Source organism: Adiantum capillus-veneris, chromosome 12, assembly GCF_014529385.1.
Source record: "Adiantum capillus-veneris isolate H3 chromosome 12, ASM1452938v2, whole genome shotgun sequence".
Classification (NCBI taxonomy): Eukaryota; Viridiplantae; Streptophyta; class Polypodiopsida; order Polypodiales; family Pteridaceae; genus Adiantum; species Adiantum capillus-veneris.
The window spans coordinates 72,810,572-72,834,820 of NC_140942.1; the positions used below are offsets into that span (position 1 = coordinate 72,810,572).

At 46.0% G+C, this 24,249-nt stretch overlaps 1 protein-coding gene across 11 annotated transcripts in view; it reads left to right on the forward strand.

The window, feature by feature from the left end:
• Nucleotides 1-906: 906 nt before the first annotated feature.
• Nucleotides 907-24,249, forward strand: part of LOC147445944 (hydrolase family protein / HAD-superfamily protein) — a 67,848-nt gene continuing 44,505 nt past the window's right edge. For 2 of the 11 annotated variants that reach the window (XM_086525262.1, XM_086525263.1), the window contains exons 1-2: nucleotides 918-1,083; nucleotides 10,766-10,878. In XM_086525262.1, coding sequence (XP_086381388.1) covers nucleotides 1,010-1,083; nucleotides 10,766-10,878 — 187 coding nt within the window. In that variant the 5' untranslated portion in view covers nucleotides 918-1,009. Of the gene's footprint in view, nucleotides 1,084-1,338; nucleotides 1,494-10,765; nucleotides 10,879-24,249 lie in introns of all 11 variants that reach the window. The other 9 variants (XM_086525259.1, XM_086525265.1, XM_086525261.1 and 6 more) reach the window with 9 other exon arrangements.

Here is a 24,249-nt window from a genome sequence, read left to right on the forward strand (position 1 = left end):
TCTAGATAGAGTCGCAATACCAGGATCAAAGATGCTTAGGCCTATACCTACTGGAACTACATCGGCACAGGGATAATCTAATGAGAAGACAAAGAGCACCACAGCCTCAGAGACAGATCACAGATTTTTCGGATCGAGAGAAGCAGTAGTGGAAGGAGAAGCAAGAGGCCAGCAACCAGCACAAAGGAGTACCCACATTCATACCAAAGGCACCCTCATCGACAGGGCGATTGAGCTTAGGAAATCGAGATGACCACGATCGAGATGCAGAAGCACACTCCACCGGAGGAGACTACAACAAAGGATTAGAAGCATTCTAACCAGACACCCAGAATGCTCCTAAGAAGTTTATTTAATACTTTGTATTTAGTTTTTCACATTTATTTTCACACTTTCACACTTAGTACTTTGGTACTAAGGTACCCAGACATTGCAACAGATTCACCACTTTTGTATCAGTTTGGTCTCATAGGTCATTCTGGCCCTTTGAAGACGTTAATATAACATTTCATTTCATTTCATTTCTCTAGTGCACTCGGATGAACAAATTGCACCACGTGGCCCCCTGAATGTCTCTCTACTTAATATATAGAATAGATGCATTGGACTCTCACAGTGGTGGCGAGGGTTCGAGTCCCCGTGCTTGCGATTGGCACCCATTTTTTTCCACCCTCCATTCGCCTCGAGATTCCCCCTTTCGACCCCCACCGCGGATCCCATCTCTTTCCATCCGTTTAGTGCTGAGGGGGTGGAGAGAGAGAGAGAGAGAGAGAGAGAGAGAGGCCGGCCACACTAGTTAACTAGAGTGCTTCGTCAATTGAACTAGTGTGGCCGGCCTCTCTCTCTCTCTCTCTCTCTCTCTCTCTCTAGTGCACTCGGATGAAACAAATTGCACCATGTGGCCCCGTGAATGTCTCTCTGCTTAATATATAGAAAGAATAGATGCTAGTCCCATGCTCGTGTGTTTGAAAACTTTGAAAACTGTTCCGTGGAAAGACTGGAAGCTGGCATGAGGGTTGGTAACCTCAGACGTTCGTGTTACTGCGCTGGTCGCCGGTTCTCTCAATCCATTAGGACCGCGAGGTACTTATTTCTTTCAACCCTGAGAGAGAGAGAGAGAGAGAGAGAGAGTCCAATGTATGAAATGTCCATATCTCTACGGTGAATGAAAGTGAAAAAAATGTGTACAATTGGGGTGTGTCTCATGTGATACATGCCTATGCATCACTGCATACAAGCATGCTCAATTAAGAAGACTATGCCCTACTTCTGGCTACAATATGAAGTGTATCAGTGGTGGAGCATCCTGAGTTTGCTTCTCGAGCTTTCTCCTGGCAGCCAGCATACCTGAATCAGGATGTAGAGCTGATGGCAAGAGCGGGATCGTGATAACTGACGTTGTTTGCTGGCTCAAGCCCTCATGGATCATGCAATTTTGAATGGTTGGAAGCTGTACCCTTGCCATTAGCGTATGCTATGTTCACACTCATCAGGTAGCTGCCCTTCTTTGCTTGACCCGCCCCTTCTAGCATCATACTGTACTGTTGTCCATGCAACTCCACAAGGAAGAGACCTTACCACTCTACTTCATCAATTTCTTGAGTGCACCAAAGCTTTTCCTGAAGAGACGTTGATATTCTAACCTATTTCTTGAAGTCCATGAAGGAAATTGACAGTTTAAAATAATGGACTGTGAGAGTGTTTGAACATGAGTATAACTATCTATATGTTATTGCCCAAAGATTATGATATAGATGCTTGCGCTTTTAGGATTAGTTCGGGGCTAGCGTTAATTAACTTAAACACTAGCTTGATAACTATAATTGGGTATTTAGCCTCATGGTGTGGAATGGATTTTCAACTAAAGGATTTCAAGCTTTGATGAAGATTTGAGCTCTAGCATTTGAGATTTTTGGAGCTTTTAAGCTCCTTATGGTAAGTTTAACATAGGTTTAATAAAAAAGGCTACGAGGGTCACTTAGTTAGCTTGTTGGCTATAAGATTTGTGTGGTTGGTTACAAAGTATATGCAACTTGTTAGGGCGGTTTAACCTTCATGTGTAATGAATGATAGCATGAACCAAAACTTTTATCATACACCACCCACGGGTACTTCTTATCTTGAGAATTGGATGGATCACTTGAGAGGATGGATAGGGCTATAGAAAAAGAGAGATGGTTAAAGAGACACTAAGACCACAACAAGGTCCCAATCAACCCTCTCAAGGACCATACCTTGTTACTAGAGTAGTATTTCCTTTTTTACTATAGAATAAATGTTAGTACAAGGCAATATATGGAGAGTATGCAATGGTGTAGCTGCTTGGAGATCCTTTATGAATCATGTATGGAGGGTCGGAGTTGGAGGATTGAGGGCCGGATGCTTTTGAGTTTCAAGCTTTTCATGTAACCGCTTTTAATAGGCCAAGGGCTTTTAAATATGTGCAGAGGGCTCACTCTCTGGCACTCTACTGGGTGAATGTGCCGAGCGTGAGTACTGGCATTGTACCGAGTTCAAGCAATATAAAGAAACACCGAAAGAGGCGCCAAGGTTTGGGGCCAGTGCTCTCTCTGAGTGGAACTCCGCCACTCCCCGTCTCGTGTGTCGTGCACTCTCTCTCTCTTTCTTTGAGATTTGAAGTGCTAAAAGTGTTATATCTGTTCTTTTCCGTTGGCACATGGTCCCCGTTGTGTTACAGACTTGCACTGAGCTGCTGTAGACTCTTCGCAATCCATGGGAATCTTCAGCCTGCTGCTCTAGGGCAGCGGAGCAGGGTCATTGCGTCTATCTTCACACATGGGCAAGATCGTTGTCGGGTAATATGTGTTCGAAACGTGAGTCGAGAAGGGGGGTGCGGGGCCTCTGCTATGGGAGGGTTGAGAGAGAGAACATCAGACACGGAAAGCTTCGACAATCACCATAAACATCAATAAACCTTAAGTATAGCTTAATAAATAGCCAAGGTGGGCCGTTAACGACACCATCTCTCGATTTACATCTGGATTAAGGAGTTTAAGCTCCTTACGAAGATTAAGCGCGTCGTTAACGACACTAGAACTTATCAACAAGATAAACAAAGTTTAAACTGATGATGATGATGGAAATTGGATTAATTGAGACAAAGAGCACCGACGACGATAACGAGTGCTGACGTTCGTAGCGAGCGAGATCGCTCCCTCTGTTCTCCTGTGCTTCCCTTTTGTCTTGCTCTCCTCCTTCCTTCAATTGCCATCAAGAGCTCTCTCTGATTGCTTTTTTCTTCCCAAGGTACAAAGTCGATACTCTTCCCTCTTACCTTGCCGAAGATGAGAGCGAGAGAGAGCAAGAAAAACCCTCCCTTCCTCTTTCTTCTCCTTTTTCTTCTTCTTCTTCTTTCTTTTCTTTCCTTTCTTCTTTCTTTTCCTTCCCCTTTTTCTCTTCTTCTTCTTCTTCTTTTTTTTCCCGAGAAAAAGATCCTTCCATTAGTTAATAAAACTGCCCATAGGGCTACAATCACCTCTACTAGAGAGGTCTATATCAACAGCAAGGGGAGATCTCCCATTGAAAAAACAGAATATGTACAATGGGGGACTAGATCACGAAATGGGAGGAGGAAAAAGCCACACAAGTGGACGGTAGTGCCACCTGGGTGCACCCTGGACCATGGTGAAGAATGGCCCTGGGCGCTAAAGTCGCAAGAAAGCCTCTCTGCACTCCAGTCTCCCACATGCAGTCGGCCCCTGAGAGTGTGGACCAACTCCAGCCAAACATCACGAACAATCTTTGCCAGTGGAACAAGGCGAGCCTCGAAGATGCGGAAGCAGCGAGCCCGCCAAATGAACTAGAGTGTCAGGCCACAAATGAGCTCCCAACACACCTCTCTCCTCACTACACCACTCCTAGGGTGTAGGTCGACTCCCTGGATCACTATCATCTTGCTGGTGGAAGCCAACTCAAACTGGAGCGCAGGGCCCGTAAGAGTGGACCAAGCTGCAGCGCCCCAAGTGTACTGTCGAGTTGTGGAAAGAGTAGGTATTGGCCGAAGAACCCGAAGCCAAACCTGCTGTGCCATGGGGCAGTCCCACAGACAATGTCGCTGACTCTCGAAAGGATGACCACAAGCTGCACAGGTTGCCGAAAAGCCACTGCTGTAGCTCTGTGTGCAACGAGCCACTGGAACAAAGTGACTCTCCTCGGCTGTTTGGAATCCCACAACCGCTCCCAAAAACCTGACAAGAACTCAGCTGAGACCCTCCTCTTGCCAATGAAGTGTTGCAGCAGGACGAGCCTCTCTTCGTGCTGCGAGTATGTGACGTCCCAGTTGAACATTATACTGAAAGAAAGGGATTTCAAGGTGGTCGGCTGAAGAGAAGGGGTCTCTCCAAAACCACTCTCTAGGGTCCCACTGTACTCGTGCCAGAGGGCAGCTCTCCCAAGCCCAAAGCCTCTAGTGGAATGTCTCAAGGTCTACTGGGTCAGGATCTGACACAGGTCCTCCCATAGATGCGCACCTAGTCGTATCCTTTGAAAATAGCACTCTACAACCTGTGGAGCCTCTACTAGGACTCTGTGAGGTTGACCCTCTGTCACGTGACACATCCAACCCTATGTGTCAGTGGACAAGCTACAGCGTAACCAGGGTTCAGTTCAGTCAAGTCAGTCTAGAATAGGAAGTGATCTGGCACTTTTGTGAGTCTGTTAGTAGACCGTGCATGTCCAGAGACTTAGAGTAGATGCATATCCTCTGGTTGCACACAACATGACCATCAAATTTCAATCAGAAACCATCAGTAGCATTTTTACAGTGCATAGATCTATTTTCCCTATTTTTGACATTTTTCACTTATTATTTTTAAGTGACTTTTGTTGGAAAGTAGGTAGGGCAATTTTGCTAACTTTGTATATAAGCAAACCTAGCGCTAGCACTTTCTAGTAGAAGAGGCAGCAGGAACTTCGCGTTCAACAGACACCTTCTCAACAAGACCCCCCACCAGCGGCAAACTTTGCGTTTTCAGCCATAGACTCAAGATCAGCCCAGCATTTTTCATCAAGGACAGCCTGGGCGACAGAAACACAGCAGATCAGTCCTAGCGTTAATAGATTTCCACCACAAGGACAAACATCAGCCCTAGCGTTTTTGCATCTGCTAGGCACTTCAGCGTTTTTGCAGATCTTTGCGACGGAATCCCCACAAGCATCAGCGTTTTCAGTTTTCAACAGTTAGCACCCGCAGTAGAACCCCCGAACCTCGTAGATCTCACCTTCCCGCAGCAGATTCTCGCTGCACGGTCAGATCCCGCAAAGTTCGCAGTCTCAGCCCGGAAAACGCAGATTTCAGCATCTGCGTTTTCAGCGTGTCGTCGTTGCATCGTCGCCATCGACATTGTCACCGACATAGAGTCAGAATTCAGCAGATAAAGATTTGCAGATTTCAGCCATTAGCATTTTCAGATTTCAGCCCGTCTCGTCGTCGTCCTCATTGTCGTCGACATCGTTGGCAAGTCCAAGCATTGTAGAGATTTGTGCAATCATAAGTAGACCGCTCTCGCCATAGAGAGTGGGGCCTTCGGAGGAGGGTTTGACAACATTCTGGTGTCGTATTCTTCTCTCTCTATCTCTTAGTCTTAGCACCTTCACTCACAATGTTCACCACTTTGTTTGTGTCCATTGCACTCTCTCACTAAAGGAACGGAAGGCTCTCCCTTCCGTAAGTAAAAGGAACCTTGAGCACAGTTCAGAGCACTCATCTTTAGCAAAGTTCAACATTCATTCCGTTGCACCTTACACCCTCTCCTTGGATTTCGAAGAACATGGAGGTACTGACTCCGAGCAAGCAGGAACTGTGATGAGGACCTCTAGTCGCGTGAAGGCCCCCAACCATCTTTGAGCTGCTAGCTCTGGAGGGGTGAGCCACTCAGCTAGCAGAGCCTCTGTAATGTCCTGGCCCATGCTCTGCACCCCTCTCATGCCCTGTTGCTGGGTGCTCTGTACCTCCTCTGGCAAACGTGAGAACTGAAGCCAGTCGCCTAGAATGTGGGTTGGACCCTTTGCCATGGGACCCCAAGGAACATGAGGCCTACTACCAACCAAGTGGGCCATGGCCTCTTTGAGTGCTAAACATGGGGTTCCAAACAAGGGGCTGTCTCATGTGCTCCTTCGTGCAAGTGGGCTGGTGCTGCTCCAAGCCACTCCATAGCTGCTCCCAAGAGCGAAGCAGGCTCGCCGCAAATCGATCCTCCAGTCTCTTGCTCAGACCAACTTTGCGCATCTCTGTAAAGATCCACCTGATGGAAGGGCTCCAAGGGCCTCCTGCATGAGGCACTTGAGCTCTAAGCTGCTGAAGCAACAACTCCTTCTAGGGCTCCTCCCCTAGAAGCAGTCCTCTGACAACAAACTTCCCAAGAAGGGCTCTGCTCTGTTGTGCTGGGTCTATGATCCCTAGCCCCCCCTAAGAACATGGTAGAGTGATGATCTGCCAGGCTACTTTGGCCCGGGCAAATTGAGTGTCGTGCCTAGACCAAAAAAAGTTGTTGATCAGCCTCTCTAACTGGCTGATATAGGAGCTCGAGAAGATCCAGCAAGACGTGATGTACCACGTAGTAGCCAACAACACCTAGTTGGCCACTATAACTCTGGCTGCCAAAGAGTCGTGCTGAACTCCAATGCAGCAACTTCCTCCGAATGAACAGGAGGAGGGGAGCAGTCTCTGTTGCTCAGGGTACAAGTCCAGGCCAACCTGACAACCCAAGTAACGAACTGCAGTCCCTGGGGGGATCCACCTAAAATTCTCACTTGGTGACCAATCAGGCGAGGAGCACTGCCAACCCAGAAAGCTACGGTCTTCCTCCAGTTGATCAGTGCGCCTGATGCACAACAGAAAACCTCAAGAGCGTGCTTACACCTGTGAAGATTGACCTCCTGGCCCTTCAAGTACAAGGCTGAGTCATCGGCAAACTTAGCGTCTAGAAGCTCATCTGCCTTGATAGGGAGCTCAAGACCATGCAAGCCAACGTACTGAGAAGTCAAAAATCTACTCATCGCCTCAGCAAAGAACAAAAAGAGAAAGGGGGCAAGAGGGCAGTCCTAACTGACCGAACGTGTGAGCAAGAAACGCTCCCCTCTCCCCCTTGCCAAAAGCACCTGACTGTGTGCACGCTTGTAGAGAGCTGACACACCTCTGATCCAAGCATGTGTGAAGCCCATCCTGTGTAGAGTGCCCTCCAAGAAGTCCCAGTCAACTCTATTGTAGGCCTTCTTAAAATCGAGGAGTATCACCAAATCCTCTCCTCGGAGACGCGCGAGGGAGACACCTCCCAGAAAGTGAAGATGTTGTCAAGGATACTATGCTCCTTGACAAAACCTGTCTGGGACCCATATATAATGCTCTCTAGTAGTGGCTAGATCCTCAAGCTTAGAATTTTGTAAGATGAGTTGAGGATGGTAATGGGTCGCCACTGTCAAATCTCATCCAAGGAGCCGCTCTCCTTGGGAATCAAGTAGATCAAGACCTCACTCATGTTGTCAGGCATCTCGCCAGTGTGCAAAACGTACTAGAATGCGCTGCAAAGATTTGAACCAAGCAAGTCCTAGTACTCCAAGAAAAAACTGGGAGTCAAGCCATCCTCCCCTGGACAGCTACCTCGAGGGAGTGCTTTGAGGGCCTCATGGAGCTCCTCTAGTTGGAGGGGAAGCTCAAGTCTCTGTCTCATCTCCTCGGTAACAAGGCAAGGCATCTGTGCCCAAACCTGCTCTCTGTATGCATCCTGGCGCTCTGACTGAGGCTCAACTGACAACATATCTTGGTAGAAGTCAGTAGCAATTGCACGCATATCCGCAGGCTCTGAAGCAACTGACCCGTCAGGTCTCTTCAACTGACTAACACGTGTGCGCATGGCGTAGCCCCATTGTCGCAAAAAACTTCCCAGTAACTCTGTCACCAACCTGGGTCCACTGAGATGCTTGTCGATGGAAGGCAAACTCATGACGCCGCTCCTCAATGCTAGTCAACTCTTGCCTAGCCTGTTGCATCTGCTCCTCCAACCAAGGACTATCTGGACGCTGCTCCTGCATCGTCTGTAAGGAAACAATGCCCCGTCGAAGACGTTTCTCCTCCTCCTGGGTTGCAACCAAACGAGGTGCAGACTCCTGAAGGAAGAAGCGACTAAGCTCTGCCGGTCCAGAGGCCACTCTACCAGCAGGGGTGTCTTGCGCGTCCAGAATCTCTTTCCAAAGTGCCTCCACTCGCTCTCTAAGCTCTGGATCTAGCAAGATCCTCTCGGGGATGGGTAGCATCGCAACCCCCCTCCTCTATCTGTTTGTTACAGTGAGAAAACTGGCGCGTGGTAAAAAAAAGTAGTCCTTGCCAGGATGCAAAGAGATCCCCCCATGTCACAAATGTGGTCACTAGCGTAGAAGCGATCTATCCGTGATAGATTCACTCCTCCTACCGTGCAGTTAGAGGGAGAGAAAAATAGGCTTTCTTGGGGTTTCACAAAACTTAAGTGTTGCCAAACATCAGAAACCCTCATAGTCAGACATAGGCGCTCCCAAGTTGCCAACTTAGCCCCGTGCACTGCAGCATGGCCACCTCCAATCCTGTCAGAGGGGTTCTCCAACATTTTTAAATTCCCCCCAACACACCACTACTCTGCATGCGGCAGACTCAACAACATGAGACCAAAACTCTGCTCGTGCACTTGCCACATTGGGCGCATATATGTTCAGGAATCCCATGAGGCAACCTTGAAACTGCATAGTAATCCACTGTGCCCTGCCTGGGACAATAACACCTCTGCCCACAATGGCCTGCTGCCATGAGTCTGCAATAGTCATACATACCCTGCCTTGGATGCCTCCAGGTCCAAATGCAGCTGACCAAAATGTCTCATAGCGACCACGCAAAATCTGACCACATCGTCTAATGTGGCTCTCATAGAGATGATGCTCGTGTAGCATAAGAAAATCGATCTCACCACCCACAACGGCAACCCGGGACAGCCGGAACCCGGAACGCCAAAGTTTAAAAAATTGATAGTTTGGGACAGGTCTTTTTAACTTTTGGGGGGGGGTGCTATTTCCATCCTCTCCTATATAAAGAAGGCCTTTAAATCCTCTCTCAAGCTCTCTAGCTCACCCTCTCCCTCAAGGCTCTCTCTCCCTCTCCCTCTTCCTTTCCCTCAAGGCTACCGTTCCGGCCTCCGTTCCGGTTCCGCCGCCCCGAGGCCCCCATGTTCCGGAAACATCCCGGAGCCCCCCGTTCCCGTTCCGTGTACCTTTGCCTCACACATGGCAGGTTGAACATCACTGCTAGAAGCTCTGCAAGTAGATCTCTGGAATGTATAAAATGCTCTGCTACTAGGTCATCGTGATCATATGCTCTCCTAGTCCTCATCCTGTCAATGGCCTTCTTTACCATCTCGGTGGTAAAGAAAGCACATGTGTGTGGGCATGGCTCTGGTGGATCCAGAAGAGGTGGCTACCCCGAGACTGTATAGAGAGATGATGCTACTGACCCCATACCTCCATAGAAGTGATGACTGGTGGGGGAGAATGCCCATGGAAGAGTCGTCATGCCTTGCGTGAATCCTTGTTCAAAAACAACTGGTATAAATCCTGCTCTGATCGAGCTAGAAACGCCCTCTTCTTCTGTTGCACCAAACGCCGAGAAGCAATCCGTGACTGCCTGTGAGTGATGACTCCTAGAAGTACCTCCCTCTGAAGTCGGGTTGTGGTCTCTCTACACTCCTCATCATACCAACTATTATGGGGTATGCTCGCAGAACATCATCGTTGCCCAGGCTCAATGTGTGGGTATGCCTCTGTTGTTGCATTCTGTAGTGTCTTTGTCAATATATAAGTGAGCTCCTCTAGAGGTCTCCCCGGATCCTCTGTGCATAAGCGTCTGTAGATGCCATCTATGTAGACAGATCAGTCTCCAAAGTAAAAGTGTATTGGGTATGCGTAGATGTCTGTGCCAGTCGGCCTGTGCTGAACTGGAATGAGACGGTAAAAGTGAGGAGGGCATGATCTACAACTACTCCGATAGGCCTGGGCCCAACTGTAAAGTCATGAATAGAGGGTATGAAACTAGGTTGAGCCAAAACATAATCCACTGTGCTAGCCCCATGTCATGAGGAAAACAAGTGAATCCACTCGACGCTTGGGGGGGGGGAAGAGAGAGAGAGAGAGAGAGAGAGAGAGAGAGAGAGAGAGAGAGGAGAAGAAGAAGAAGATTGTTTTAACGTCGTAGGAAACTATCCCAAGAGACCTTAAAGATCTATCCGACGAGGAGAGTTGAACTCAAGACCTGTTATTTAAGAGCGAAATGCATAACCAATCTACCATACTTGGGCGATAGAAAGGTTATACCATTTTCCTCTTTTTATTAGCACACCCCCCCCCCCCCCCCCCCCCACACACACACACACACACACACTCGAGAAGAAGATTGTTTTAACATCGTAGGAAACTATCCCAAGAGACCTTAAAGATCTATCCAACGAGGAGAGTTGAACTCAAGACCTGTTATTCAAGAGGGAGATGGCATAACCAATCTACCACACTTGGGTGATAGAAAGGTTATACCATTTTCCTCTTTTTATTAGCACACACACACACACACACCCACACCACACACCCGAGAAGAAGATTGTTTTAACGTCGTAGGAAACTATCCCAAGAGACCTTGAAGATCTATCCGATGAGGAGAGTTGAACTCAAGTCTTGTTATGAGAGAGAGAGAGAGAGAGAGAGAGAGAGAGAGAGAGAGAGAGAGAGTCGGTCATAGGTACCCTTTGGGCATAGCCTTTGATATTGATGGAGTTCTTTTGCGAGGTGGTCGGCCCATCGAAGGAGCATCCGAAGCTCTTCGACAACTTTATGTGGATGTCAGCAACCCTAGTAAGTTTTATCACAAGATGTCTTTTTATATGTGTTGAATGAGAAAAGAAGGATGCTCTTGGGAGTTTTCCTCTTTAGTGCAGAATATTATACACAATTTTACTAGCTTTATGAATGGTTTTGAGAAGAGTGTGTCTCATCTCAAATTTGACTCCATTGACTTTTGACAAGTAGTTTTTCCATTGAATGAGGTGCACAAGTTTGCAATTGGTTGCGTGCTACATCTTTGTTTTTGTATTCTTCTTTGTAGAAGTTTTTATATACAAGACTTATGTGTATCGAGCATTTCTATGGTTGAGGGCTCGCTTGGTTTGAGAATGGGCGTCATGTTTTTGTATGGATGAATTTAGGTGTCACATGCCACGCATAACTGATGTAACCAGGTTAGTTGTAACTTGTCACACTATTGACAAGGTCTTCTTCATGTCTTATTCCTTCACTTGATACTATGGAGAGGGATCAATTAGAAATCATGGCCATTGGAGGCCGTCTCCATGGTCCCGGCCCATGCTATGTGTCAAATTGGGCACTTCTACGCATTTGGAAGCGTATGGGACCACCAAACAGCATCACAACACAAAATGGAGCCAAGTCTTTTTGACTAGTTTTCCTGTAGCTTAATGACAAAAAGTTTTTATGACCCGTATGACGTAAACTAAAAATGAAATCAACACTTCACATGTAGAATAAAAGATTTAAGAGAAGGAAATAGAGAGACCAATATCTGATTGGCCCTAAAGATTGGCACCTCTTTTGGTATTTTTTATTAACTCCATGTGTAGTGAACTACTACATTGGTCAATTTGGAGGTGCGCCAGAGAGTTCTAGCAATTTTCTCAAAGAATTGGCAAAAGCGTATTGTCATTTGGCAACTCCACATTACTCCGGCAAGAGATCTAGTTTGCATGTTGTCAAGGTTTCAACATTGTACTAGTTTGGTTATGTTTTGCCTCTTCGGTAGATACATAGTAGATTCTCATTTTAGTCTTTAGCTTACATTAGGATTTAAGAATTTGTTTATTGTTATTTGTAATGTGTATCTTAGATTAAGTCTTTGTGTTGTCTTATCCTTGTTGTGCTAAATATTAAGGGAGGTTTTCAAGGTTTCGCTCGTGCAGAAAGGCGTTTCGTGTACAATTTTTAGGTCTCCACTTCCCATTCCCATTCCAACTTCCTGTTCTGAGTCCCCATTTCGTGTTTCAGACATGAGTATCCGTAATGTGGGTGAAAGCATGAGTGGGTGGACAAAAAAACTGTGTCCGGGACATAGCTATTTTTGCAGTGATTGACCTAATATGCTTGACCAAAATGAAAAAATCCCGGGCATGTTGTATATCAATAGATAGCTTAATAAAAGGAGGAAGCAAAATTTAAAAACGGTTTGCAAAGATTTTACTAGTCCCCACTTTTGAAAAAGTAGCTATTGAAAAGAAGTTTCCAACCCATAAAAGTGTACTAACCATTCATGCTTTCGCCCAATAGGGAATGGCATTTTACCCCCGTTCTTGTTCCTTGTTCCGAGTTCCGATTTTCGGTCCTCGGTAACTATGGTTTCATGGTGACCATGATGGCATGTGTGTGTGAGTGTGTGTGTGTGTGTGTGTGAGAGAGAGAGAGAGAGAGAGAGAGAGAGAGAGAGAGAGAGAGAGAGAGAGAGAGAGAGAGAGAGAGAGAAATGAAATGTTATATTAACGTCTTCAAAAGGCGAGAATGACCTATGAGACCAAACTGATACAAAAGTGGTGAATCTGTTACAATGTCTGGGTACCTTGGTACTAAAGTACCAAGTGTGAAAGTAAATGTGAAAAAACTAAATACAAAGTATTAAATAAACTTCTTAGGAGCATTCTGGGTGTCTGGCTAGAATGCTTCTAATCCTTTGTTGTAGTCTCCTCCGGTGAAGTGTGCTTCTGCATCTTGGTCGTGGTCGTCTCGATCTCCTAAGCTCAATCGCTCTGTCAATTAGGGTGCCTTTGGTATGAATGTGGGTACTCCTTTGTGTTGGCTGCTGGCCTCTTGCTTCCCCTTCCACTCCTGCTTCTCTCGATCCGAAGAAATCTATGATCTGCCTCTGAGGTTGTAGTGCTCTTTCTTCTCATTAGATTATCCCTGTGCTGATGTAGTTCCAGTAGGTACAAGCCTAAGCATCTTTGATCTTGGTATTGCATGATTCTATCTAGAGGTCCAAAGCCTTCTTTAAAGAGGCAATGAAAACGCTCACGTATCTCATAGTACACTGTGCAGTGGCATATATAGTGTAATTCTGTCTCCGGCTCCATTCCACATAACTTGCAAATTCTGCTCTTAGGTGGGATTCCCCTAAATCTGCCAAATTCAATTTCCAACTGGTGTGAGGATGTACGAATTTGACCAATAGCACATCTCAAACCATGAGACAGGTGGGTATCCATGTAACTCGGGCGAATCACAAATCCATCTTCAGATAGTTGTAGGAAGTTTTCTTTGTAGTCGGCCATCTTCGTGCCCAATTCTTGTGCAGGGTCTACCCATGTCCTCTTAGTATCCAACTGTATAAGATCCTAACGGATGATTTTATTAATCTCCGTTCGTGTAATTGCCAGTGATGGATCCACAAATGGTCCCCAAATCTGGACCCCATAAAGCATAGCCGAAGCCACCACAGTATCAAAGAGCCAAAGTTTTGTTTGTGGTTCCTGAAACTGCACTTGTGAACACATCCTCTCCAACCCTCCCAGGGCCGCAGAGGCTCTGGATAATCTAGCATCCGCTGCCTTCTTAAGAGTAAACTTCGGTCCTGCAAATACCACCCCAAGGTATGTGTATGCATCTGTGTACTCTACTGTATCCTGGCCATATGCAAATGTAGGTGCCGATCTCCTAACCCACTGCGGTGTGGTGTTAAACACCATAACTTCGGTTTTACCCAGGTTTACCGACAATCCACTGTCCTCCGCGAATTTATGTAATGCATCTAGCTGCCTCTGATTCTGCTATGAATACAATATCATCTGCATACAACAACAAAGGGATCCATGACCCTGCAAGTTGAGCACCTCTGTCACCTTCTCTATCAATGTAATCTGATACCTCATCTATGTACATACCAAATAAAGTAGGGGACAGTGGGCATCCCCATCTCTCTCTCTCTCTCTCTCTCTCTCTCTCTCTCTCTCTCTCTCTCTCTCTCTCTCTCTCTCTGTCCACTGTCCCCTACTTTATTTGGTATGTACATAGATGAGGTATCAGATTACATTGATAGAGAGAGGTGGGATGCTGTAGCGGAGGGTTGGCAGAAGGCCCCTCGTCACCATACCTTTTAGCGGACGCCTCCTCCTGTAGCACCACACCCACCAGCTCGACAGCCTACCTCCCCGACAATCTCACAAGCTTCAGCTACTTAGCCAGTTCTATCGCTACCTGCATACACACCCTCTACTACACGGCATCCGCCCTAAGCTACCTCACATTTAGCTATGAAGACTAAATCCCACCTCTGCCATCTTCAGCTCTTTCTGCCATTGCGTTGCCCCATCTCAACCCCCCTAACCTTATCCTTGGCACACCACCCTTTCAAGTTTCCACCTCTCCTGCACGCTCACCACCCCCTCATGTTCCTCTATCCTTTATGGCTTTTGTGCCGCCAACCTGGCAATTTTCTAGAGCCGAGGACAACGGTGATAGCACTAGTCCGTTAGTGGTTCGGCTATACATTTTACGGTGTTGTCGGAATGTGTGCGGTCTAGCTGGGAAGGTGCAAAACCTCTGGCTGTGAGAGTTCGTGATAGAATCACAAACACTTTGTGAAAAAGCGTTTGTGGAGAATCACCAACCCTCTTTCTAAGGGTGACTGAAAATCTAAGAGCGTTCGTGACAGCAAAGTCATAAACCCTCTTTCCTGTCGTGCTTGGAAATTGCTTGTTTTCGTAGTTGAGATTATGATGAGAGGATCACCAAATCACATTCAATTTCACTTAAAAAGACCATTTAAAAACACTAAAGTTTCAGCCATGAAACCTCAATGCTCATACAAGCACAAATCTCAATCAAAACCCAAACCTCTTTCATGGTATCATGTAGCCTCGCCCCCAATTACATAGTCGTAGCACCAAACAGTTGAAAGGAATGCACAAGATTCCACTTTCACGGGGACGTTTTTTGATCTTGCAGAGACTTATTAGCTTCTCACACCATTTTGATAAGGGGAAACCTTGATTGACTCCCTCACAAGCTCAGATATAAGATTACGAAGAGGCGGGACTGCAACACACATAGATTAGGCAACCATGGAAGCTATTGCACAATAGAGCAAAATTGCAGGTTTTTCCTGTAAAAATCAGCCCTCCCTCTCTTCCCCACGGAAATATGAGGTGATGTGTCAATTTTTGGGCCATTTTGCCACTTTGGACTAAAAACTAGGTCATTTTCAACTCATTTTTGACAAAAAAAAAGCCATTTTTGATGCGAAAAATCCCAAACAGAGTTAGAAAAATCCCTAAATTTGTGGGATCACTCGCATAAGCACAAGAAGCATAGATAAGCATCATTTTTCATCAATATACCATTTTGGGTCACTTTCCATGCAATCCTGCAACAGCATTTGCTAGCTGCTATTTTATGCAGTTTTTACTCGCATCATTCTTTACAGGCGAGATGAGTGTGCCACCATGAAACACTTGGAGTATGTACATCATAAAACCAAAATAGGCATCTTATCAAGTGGAAAAGCTTACAAAGATGCCACATCTAGGGGCACGACTCCTTGAATAGGTATATACATGATAGCGACCGCAGTAGCTGCGTCAACATATATCACAATATATACATGATTGCTTTTATTTGCATGCATCAATGCTTTTATTTACATGCATCAAGAAGTGTCAAAAGTGGGTGAATATTTTTATTTCACACTATGTACATCCACCCCCTCTGAACCTGCACATCCTCCAGTATGTGCCACAACAACATTTGTGTTGAGATCGATTGGATCAGGTACCTCAACATCAAACTTGATATACTCGTCCAATCCATAAAGAAATGCCTCTTTGCGCTCTGCATATGATTTGCGTAATTGAGTGCCGAGCTGCAAAACACGATTAGAGAAAGACATAACTGGCATACCATTTTGCTTGAGAGCGCGCCAATCGTCCTTCAATCGTGCAAGATACTGAGGTGGCATAAACCGCGCCTTGAGCTTGTCTTGGAAGTCGGCCCAATTGAAGGAAAGGGGCACGTCTTCGTCGGCTTCCTCTAGGTGCGCGGCCAACTATGCCTCTTGCCATGCGTGATACCAATTAATGGCATCACCGGCAAGGTACATAGCTGCTCAAAACCTTGCTATTTCTTGTCTTCTTAGTTGTCGCAAAATAAGCATTAAATTGATGCAACCAAGAATGAATAATCGTAGCATCCATCTCACCATCATACTTACCGAACATCAACTTCTCGGTGACGGGGTTGTTGGAGTCAGAATCTCGGCTTGCGCCACTTGATGAACTAATCGGCTCGGGTTTCGAGGTGAGAACCTGTCGGACTAATTTTTGCATGCGTTGATCTCTTTGTACCTCACGCTCAGCCTCCAAGGCCGCTTCGCAAGCTTGCTCACGCTCACGCTCAATAGTCGCCTTTTTGTCTTCGGCCGCTTCCTTTCTTGCGTCAGCCGCCAAGCGCGCTTGCACAAGCTCACGCTCCATAGTAGCCTTTCTTTCTTCGGCTGCCAAGCGAGATTGCTCTAAGTCGGCCTGTCTTGCTTCGGCCGCCAAGCAAGCCTGTTCCAAGTCGGCCTTTCTTGCTGCTTTTCTATTTTTCCGTTCCTCGTCCGCCAAGCGCGCTTGTTCACGCTCGCGATCTTGTCTTTCTTGGCGTTCACGCTCCACGACAATGCGAGTCACTTCTTGTTTTGCCATCATGTCCATCATCGACTGGACCAAAGCCTCCATAGGATTTGGTGCAATCCGTGTAACAAACTTGGACACTCCAAGTCAAGAATCAACCGCGACAGCACCAAATAACCACTTCAAAACAATTCACAGATCACAATAGATTTGCACTGGCCCGGCGGAGTTCCGTGCCTAGAGATATTGGCCCCAAAGACTGGCGCCCCTTTCGGTATTTCTTTTTGTATTAATCAATCATCAAAGTACAAGAGAGCGGTTAGGGTTTCACTCTCAGACTCTGCGTCCAGATGCTCTGAGAAGTGAGGCCCTCACCACTAATTTAAAGGTTACAAGGGATGCCCAAAAGCAGAGCCCCAAAAGCAGAGCCCCAAAAGCTTTTAAAATCAAAAGCATCAGTTCTCTCTCTCTCTTAGAGAGTCTTTTCTTTTTTTTTTATAAAAAAAAAAGCAAAAGCAAAATTCGCGTCGCTCATCATTTTCCAAAAAAAAAAAAATTTTTTTAAAAAAAATAATCCGCCTCCGCGATTTTCGGAATTTAGGGTTTTTGGCAAAAATTAGGGTTTGCAGGAATTTTAGGGTTTCTGGCAGAAATTAGGGTTTTTGCTGTCCGCCACGTCATCACTTTGTGACATACCCCCCTCTTGAAAGCATTGTAATCGACCGCGATTACGCCTGCAAAACGGACCAAAGCCATAAACCGTCTTAGCAGACACTGACTGTTAGTACCTACGTACTAGGAACACACATCTAGCACATGTACAAAATCGACAGTCACATCACACGACATCACAGGACATCACATGACATTCAACATTCATTCAGATCTTAGACCATGATTTATCGGCAATGTAGCTAGCAATCACATCTAGGTCCAATCGGGACCTCATCGATGTCCGATTGACTAGCAGACACTGACTGTTAGTACCTACGTACTAGGAACACACATCTAGCACATGTACAAAATCGACAGTCACATCACACGACATCACAGGACATCACTAGACATCACAGGACATCACATGACATTCAACATTCATTCGGATCTTAGACCATGATTTATCGGCAATGTAGCTAGCAATCACATCTAGGTCCAATCGGGACCTCATCGATGTCCGATTGACTAACCCCTATTGCAACCATGTCTATTCGAGATCAATCAGACCAAAATGCTGCAGTCATTTCGGCTATCAGTTCCTGCACTCACAAGAAGTAGAGAACAAATCAGTATCATAATCAGGAATTCCATTTCATAAAGTCATCCAGCAGAATACTGTCAGCTCTCAGTATCCCTGAAGCTCAAAGAGACATCAGTGACTTTAGTATCAAAATCGAGGCATCTGTTGACAAAGGAGCGGAGTAACTCCCCTCTTGTGCATCCCACTGCACCAGATCTTCGGCCAAGCTGAGTTCTGGGTTCCGTTTGGAGTAGACTATGCTAAACCAAAACATCGAGGTAAAGTTTCACAATCCGAGGAGTATCTGCTAGGTCCTCCTCCTCCATCCACTTCGCATCAAATGCAGGAAAGTTCTTGAACTTAACCAAGAACCGCCTTCGGACTTTACCTTTCTTCGTATCATTATGTGCCAAAATCTGTTCAGGAACAAGGATCTCCTCGTTTTCTTCCACTTTGGGTTGCTCATCAGGCTCCCCATCATCAGGCACATCACCCTTAACAGGTTTCAAGAGACTCACATGCAATGCATTATGAATCCTCCAAGGATCTGGCAGTTCCAATCGGAAGGAGACATCATTTATCTTGTCAGTAATCTGGAAAGGTCCGTAGTATCACATACTAAGCTTTGGAAAAAGCCTCTCCTTTCCCTTTTTCTTTCTTAGGCGTGCCTTCTCAAAAGTAAGAGCACCCAATCATCCTCCTTCAGTTTCAAGTCGCGACGATGGCGATCCGCTGCCTTTTTCTCGTTCTTGAGACTCCTGCAAAGTCTCGCGAACCTTGGCAAAAGCCGTATCCAAATCTCGCGAATATTCATCCGCTTCAAATTTCTAATTTTTCGTGCTCAGGAAGGATGGAACCTTCGCAGCAGTCTCAACAATCTCACATGGCATCTTCCCCGTCGAAGAGTGTATCGTGTTATTGTAGGCAAATTCCACCAAAGGTAAGTTCTTTTCCCATTGAGTCTTCTGATCCGAGATACAAGACTTCAATAAATGTAAAATCACTTCTCAAATTGCCCGTCAGTCTGCAAGTGGAACGATGACGAGAACTGCAACCGCGTGCCAATGTTCTCCCAAATTGCCTTCCAAAACAAACTCATAAATCTGGGGCCTCTGTCGGAGACAATCGTCTCAGGCGTGCCATGTAATCGGAAAATCATCGTGATCATTCTGTATTCTCGGGAGATAAAAAAAAATGAAATCCATTTCAATATTTTCCCAGGGGCGGGTGGGTATGGGTAAAGGTTGTAACAATCCTTGTGCCTTATGTCTGTCAAACTTGACCTTCTGGCATACCAAGCAACTGCGCACAAACTCTTCCACATCCTTCTTCAGTCTCCGCCAAAAGAAACCTCTCTCTACCCCTTTCATGGTGGTAGCAATGCCGCGGTGACCCGTAAAAGGTGGACAGTGGCAATCAGTCATAACCTTTTCCCTCAACGACTGTGTAACGCACAACATAGTCTTTTTCATCAAGTAGCCTTCCCGAAGGGAGTATCCCGCTATTGTCTCCCCATCCTGTATCCGTGTGAAAATATCTGCAAAATTTGTATCTATGGCATACTGATCGACCATATCCTCGAAGCTCCTATGATGTATCGCGGAAATAGCCAGAACCAACGGTTTTCGAGACAAAGCATCTGCCACCACATTCTTCTGTCCCTGCACATGGACAATCTGGAAGTGGAACTGTGACAAGATGTTCACCCACCGCATCTGCTTTTCCGAAAGCTGCTTCTGTGACAAGAAGTAGCACAAACTCTGATGGTCTGTAAAGACAGTAAAATCCGCTCCGAGTAGGTAATGCCGCCACTGAGTAAGAGCATGGATAACCGCCAAAAGCTCTTTCCCATAGATCTGTGCTGTCATCTGCGGCCTAGAGAACAAACGGCTCTCGTAAGCTATGACATGGCCTTCTTGCATCAAGACCGCACCTAGACTACGACCACAAGCATCACAAAATACTTCAAATGACTTCTGCAAGTCCGGCAAAGTCAAATCTGGTCCTGTAGTGAATTTCTCTTTCAATGTCTGAAAGGCAGTCACCTCTGTGGGTCCCCACGAAAAAGGTACTCCTTTCTGTGTCAAGATATGCAAAGGGGAAGCAACCTCTGCAAACTTTCGTATGAACCGCCTGTAGTACGAACACAGTCCCAAGAAGCTTCTAACTTCATGGACATTCCTCAAATCAGGCCAATCACGGATAGTCTCTATCTTGGCCGGGTCCATTCGCACTCCTGCTTCTGACACAATGTGTCCCAAAAAGTGTATCTCTAGTAGGAAAAATTCACTTTTCTTTGCATTAATCACTAACGTGTGATCTCGTAATGCCTGAAAGACTTGAAGCAGATGATCTCTGTGTTCTGCCTCATTCTTCGAGAAAACAATGATGTCGTCAAAGAAAGTGCCAACAAATAGCCTGTACTCTCGAAAAATCCTGTCCATCATCCGGTTAAATGTCGCAGGAGCATTGGTTAAGCCAAAAGGCATCACCAAAAACTCAAATAACCCAAAAGTCGTCCGAAAAGCTGTCTTGTAGACATCTCCTGGTGCTATCCTGATCTGATGATATCCACTCTTCAAGTCAATCCTGCTAAAGCATGAGGATCCCTGTAACCTGTCGAGTATATCATCGATCCTAGGAATCGGAAATCTGTTCTTGATGGTGATTTCGTTGAGAGTGCTATAATCGATGCACATTCTCCAAGATCCGTCTTTCTTCAAAACCAACAACACTGGAGAGCAATACGGTGAAGTACTAGGCTGGACAAGACCCTTTTCCAAGAGGTCTTTCACTGAGTTCATAATCTTTTCATTCTGTACTCGGCTCACACGATAAGGTGGCCGATTCGGTGGCGTGCTTCCAGATATCAGATCAATGGTATGATCTTCAGGCCCTCTCAAAAGCAATCGGCATGAGCGTGGAGAAAAAAAATCTTGGCGTTCTTTTCTTCAGGTCAAAACATATTCAACCTTTATCCATCGTTCAGTTCTCCCAAAAGAATGAGTAAGAAAACTGAAGTTCATCAAGTACAATCTCTAAACCCTTCATTTATCAAAGTCGCTTTCTCGGCCCGGTAGTCAACCACGGCGTAGTTCTCGTGGTACCAAGGGATCCCGAGTAGAACGTCACTCACGTGCCTTGAACACCCCTGTCATTGCAAACAAAGTTTGCCAATGCTCGGTGTAATGGCAACATCCCATCCGGGTGCCGTCGAACTACCTCCGCCTTTGGCGTCAGTCTGTCGGGCGTAGTTCCAAATCAAGCCGCCAATTCCAAGTGAAAAGAAGTTGGCCTTGGCTCCTTCAAAAGAGCTTCCTGATCCTTCACTTTGCCCTGAAAGCGGCAAAGTTTGTACTTTCATTCATTAGATTCGGTGCAGGTCCCACGCCATGTGGTACCAGTTCTGCTTTTCTATCTGCCTTTTTTGCCACATTCCTCAGCTGCTCTCGAACTCTCAGACGTGTCATCGTCTTTATCATTCTGTTCTTTCTGTGCCTTATCAGGGCACTTTGCGGAAATATGTCCATGTTCCCCGCATCCAAAGCACTTCCCCTCTCTGATGAAGCGAGCTCTCTCCTCAGGAGTAAGCTTGGGTCGTGCATCCTTTTTTTTCTCTGGGTTGCTCTTTTTCATTCTACTTTCATTCCCAAAAGTCTGTTCGGCTCGTTGTGTCATGGCCTTATCTGTGGGGTAGGTCAGACTGCCATAGTGAATGGCAAAGCCCCGTTTCGCATGACTCATCAACTCCTGAATAGAAGCTGATTTCTGTTCCAAGCAATGATCTCGGATCTCTGTAGGTAGACCCAAGGTAAACCTCTCAATCTGTTCTCTGAACGAGATCTTCTTGAATGAAGAGGTGGGTAGAAAAGAGCTCCAGAATCTTTCACAATAAGAATTCACTGTATCGCTCTTGGTCATCCGGAGATGGTTCCAAGCAACTCATATATCTCGCTCAAACTCTTGAGTCAACCAAGAAGAAATAAAAAGCCTCTTGAATTTCAGCCATGTAACTGGCACAGTCTTGCTTAATAGAAGCGTGGACCACCAAGTACGAGCATTCCCCTTAAAGTAAGAGGCAGCTCTCCGAATCTTGGAGTGCTCTGAATAGCGTCCTCCCGCGAAAGCGATGTCAAACTGCTGTATAAAAGACAAAGCCTTCGAAGCATTTGAGTATCCTGAAAAGTATCAAACTCGATCGAGTGGCCACCTTCCTTAAACTCTCGGACTTTCTTGCTTTTATCTTCGAGAAAGTCATACTGGTTGGCTTTGTAAAAATTCTTCTAGTTCGCATAAAACTTTCCGTCATCGGAATCTGAGCTGTCTGTAGACGAGTCCTCAGTAGAACTGTCAGTCTCTGGGCGAGATGTAGCCTTCTTTGCCTTTTTCTTGCCCGTTCCGAAGCTTTGTGTCTTGCTTCGATTTTTGCTTTTTTCTGTCTTCTTCGCTCTAATCCGAGGAGCTAGAAGAATTGTCAGAAGAAGAAGCAGAAGAACTGGGTAGGTCTTCAAACTTGACGCGCTTCTTCAATTTCTTTGCCTTGTCAAATGTCGACCGACGACCTAAATATCCCGGGAAGTCAGTGCCTTTCTTCTGCTTTTTGCCGTGCTTTTTGATTTTCTTTTGCGTGTCAAAAAGCTGAGCAATCCGTGCATCAACCACGTTCTCCAGTTCCTTCTCCGTATATTTCTTAGAGGCAGAAGGTTCCTTGAGAGCGGGTTTCGGGAGTGGTGTTGTGGTTCTCTGCCACTCCGTCTGTACCTCTTCCAAAGAGGTCTGGTTCATATATTTTGCCATTTTCGGGTCCTGGCAAAATTGAGCATCATCTTTGTTGCATCGCCGATCAACTGGCGACACTCCATCTCTCGCCGCTCCGCCCAAGCAGGCCAAGGCGGGCCATACTCTCTGTCTGAATCTTCGTTGTGATCCGAGCCCGCATCTCCAGATGCAGAGGGAGTCGACTGATCATTGCCTGAAGCCATAGGTGCTGCGGGAAAAAAATTCGGGGATCGGATTTCCCGTAGAAGAGAAATCGGCCGTGCTCTGATACCACTGTAACAAACTTGGACACTCCAAGTCAAGAATCAACCGCGACAGCACCAAATAACCACTTCAAAACAATTCACAGATCACAATAGATTTGCACTGGCCCGGCGGAGTTCCGTGCCTAGAGATATTGGCCCCAAAGACTGGCGCCCCTTTCGGTATTTCTTTTTGTATTAATCAATCATCAAAGTACAAGAGAGCGGTTAGGGTTTCACTCTCAGACTCTGCGTCCAGATGCTCTGAGAAGTGAGGCCCTCACCACTAATTTAAAGGTTACAAGGGATGCCCAAAAGCAGAGCCCCAAAAGCTTTTAAAATCAAAAGCATCAGTTCTCTCTCTCTTAGAGAGTCTTTTCTCTTTTTTTTTTTTTTTTAAAAGCAAAAGCAAAATTCGTGTCGCTCATCATTTTCCAAAAAAAAAAAATTTTTTTTTTTTAATAATCCGCCTCCGCGATTTCCTTAATTTAGGGTTTTTGGCAAAAATTAGGGTTTGCAGGAATTTTAGGGTTTCTGCTGTCCGCCACGTCATCACTTTGTGACAATCCGTGGCATAGATGAGGAAGGAGGAGGGTCCGAAAAACCTCCTTGGTGGTGAGATTCTTCTTTGCTACTGTCATGCCCATCACCTCCATGCAAATTATCCATTCCGGTTCGGGTGATGACCATACACTGAGATCTTTGGTTCTTAAGTTCACGAGGAACTTGGGTTCTTGGGTTCTTGAGGTGCTCGAGTTCTTGAGGTTCTGGAGGGTCCTGAGGTTCTTGAGGTTCTTGAAGTTCTTCTTTAGCTTGCAATCTGTGTTAGAGAAGGATCTTCTCTTCACCCCTTGGCGGCCCTGCGCTCACACCAAGGTTGCTTTTTTCCCACCTCACGTCGATTGGCCGGCCGCTAAGTGCATGGTCCGCTCTCAATGAGTGAAAACAGGCACAAGGGGAGGCTGGAGAAGCCCTTCTTTCTTGGGTTTCCTGTCACTCTTCAAAAACACGATTAGTAATCGACACGCCCAAGAGGACTTGGGTTACGTGCGACCGCAACAAGCAAAAAAAAACCTATGATTCTTGCGGTTCTTTCCTTGAGTGATATAGAACACTGCCAAATCTTTGATACCAATGTAAGGTGGAGCGGAAGGGAATGTTGAACTTTGCTCAAGGTTCCTTTTACTTAGGGAAGGGAGAGCCTTCCGTTCTTTAATGAGAGAGTGCAAGTGATCACTAAAGTGTATAAACACTGCGAATGAAGGTGCTGAGATTGAGAGATAGAGAGAGAAGAATACGA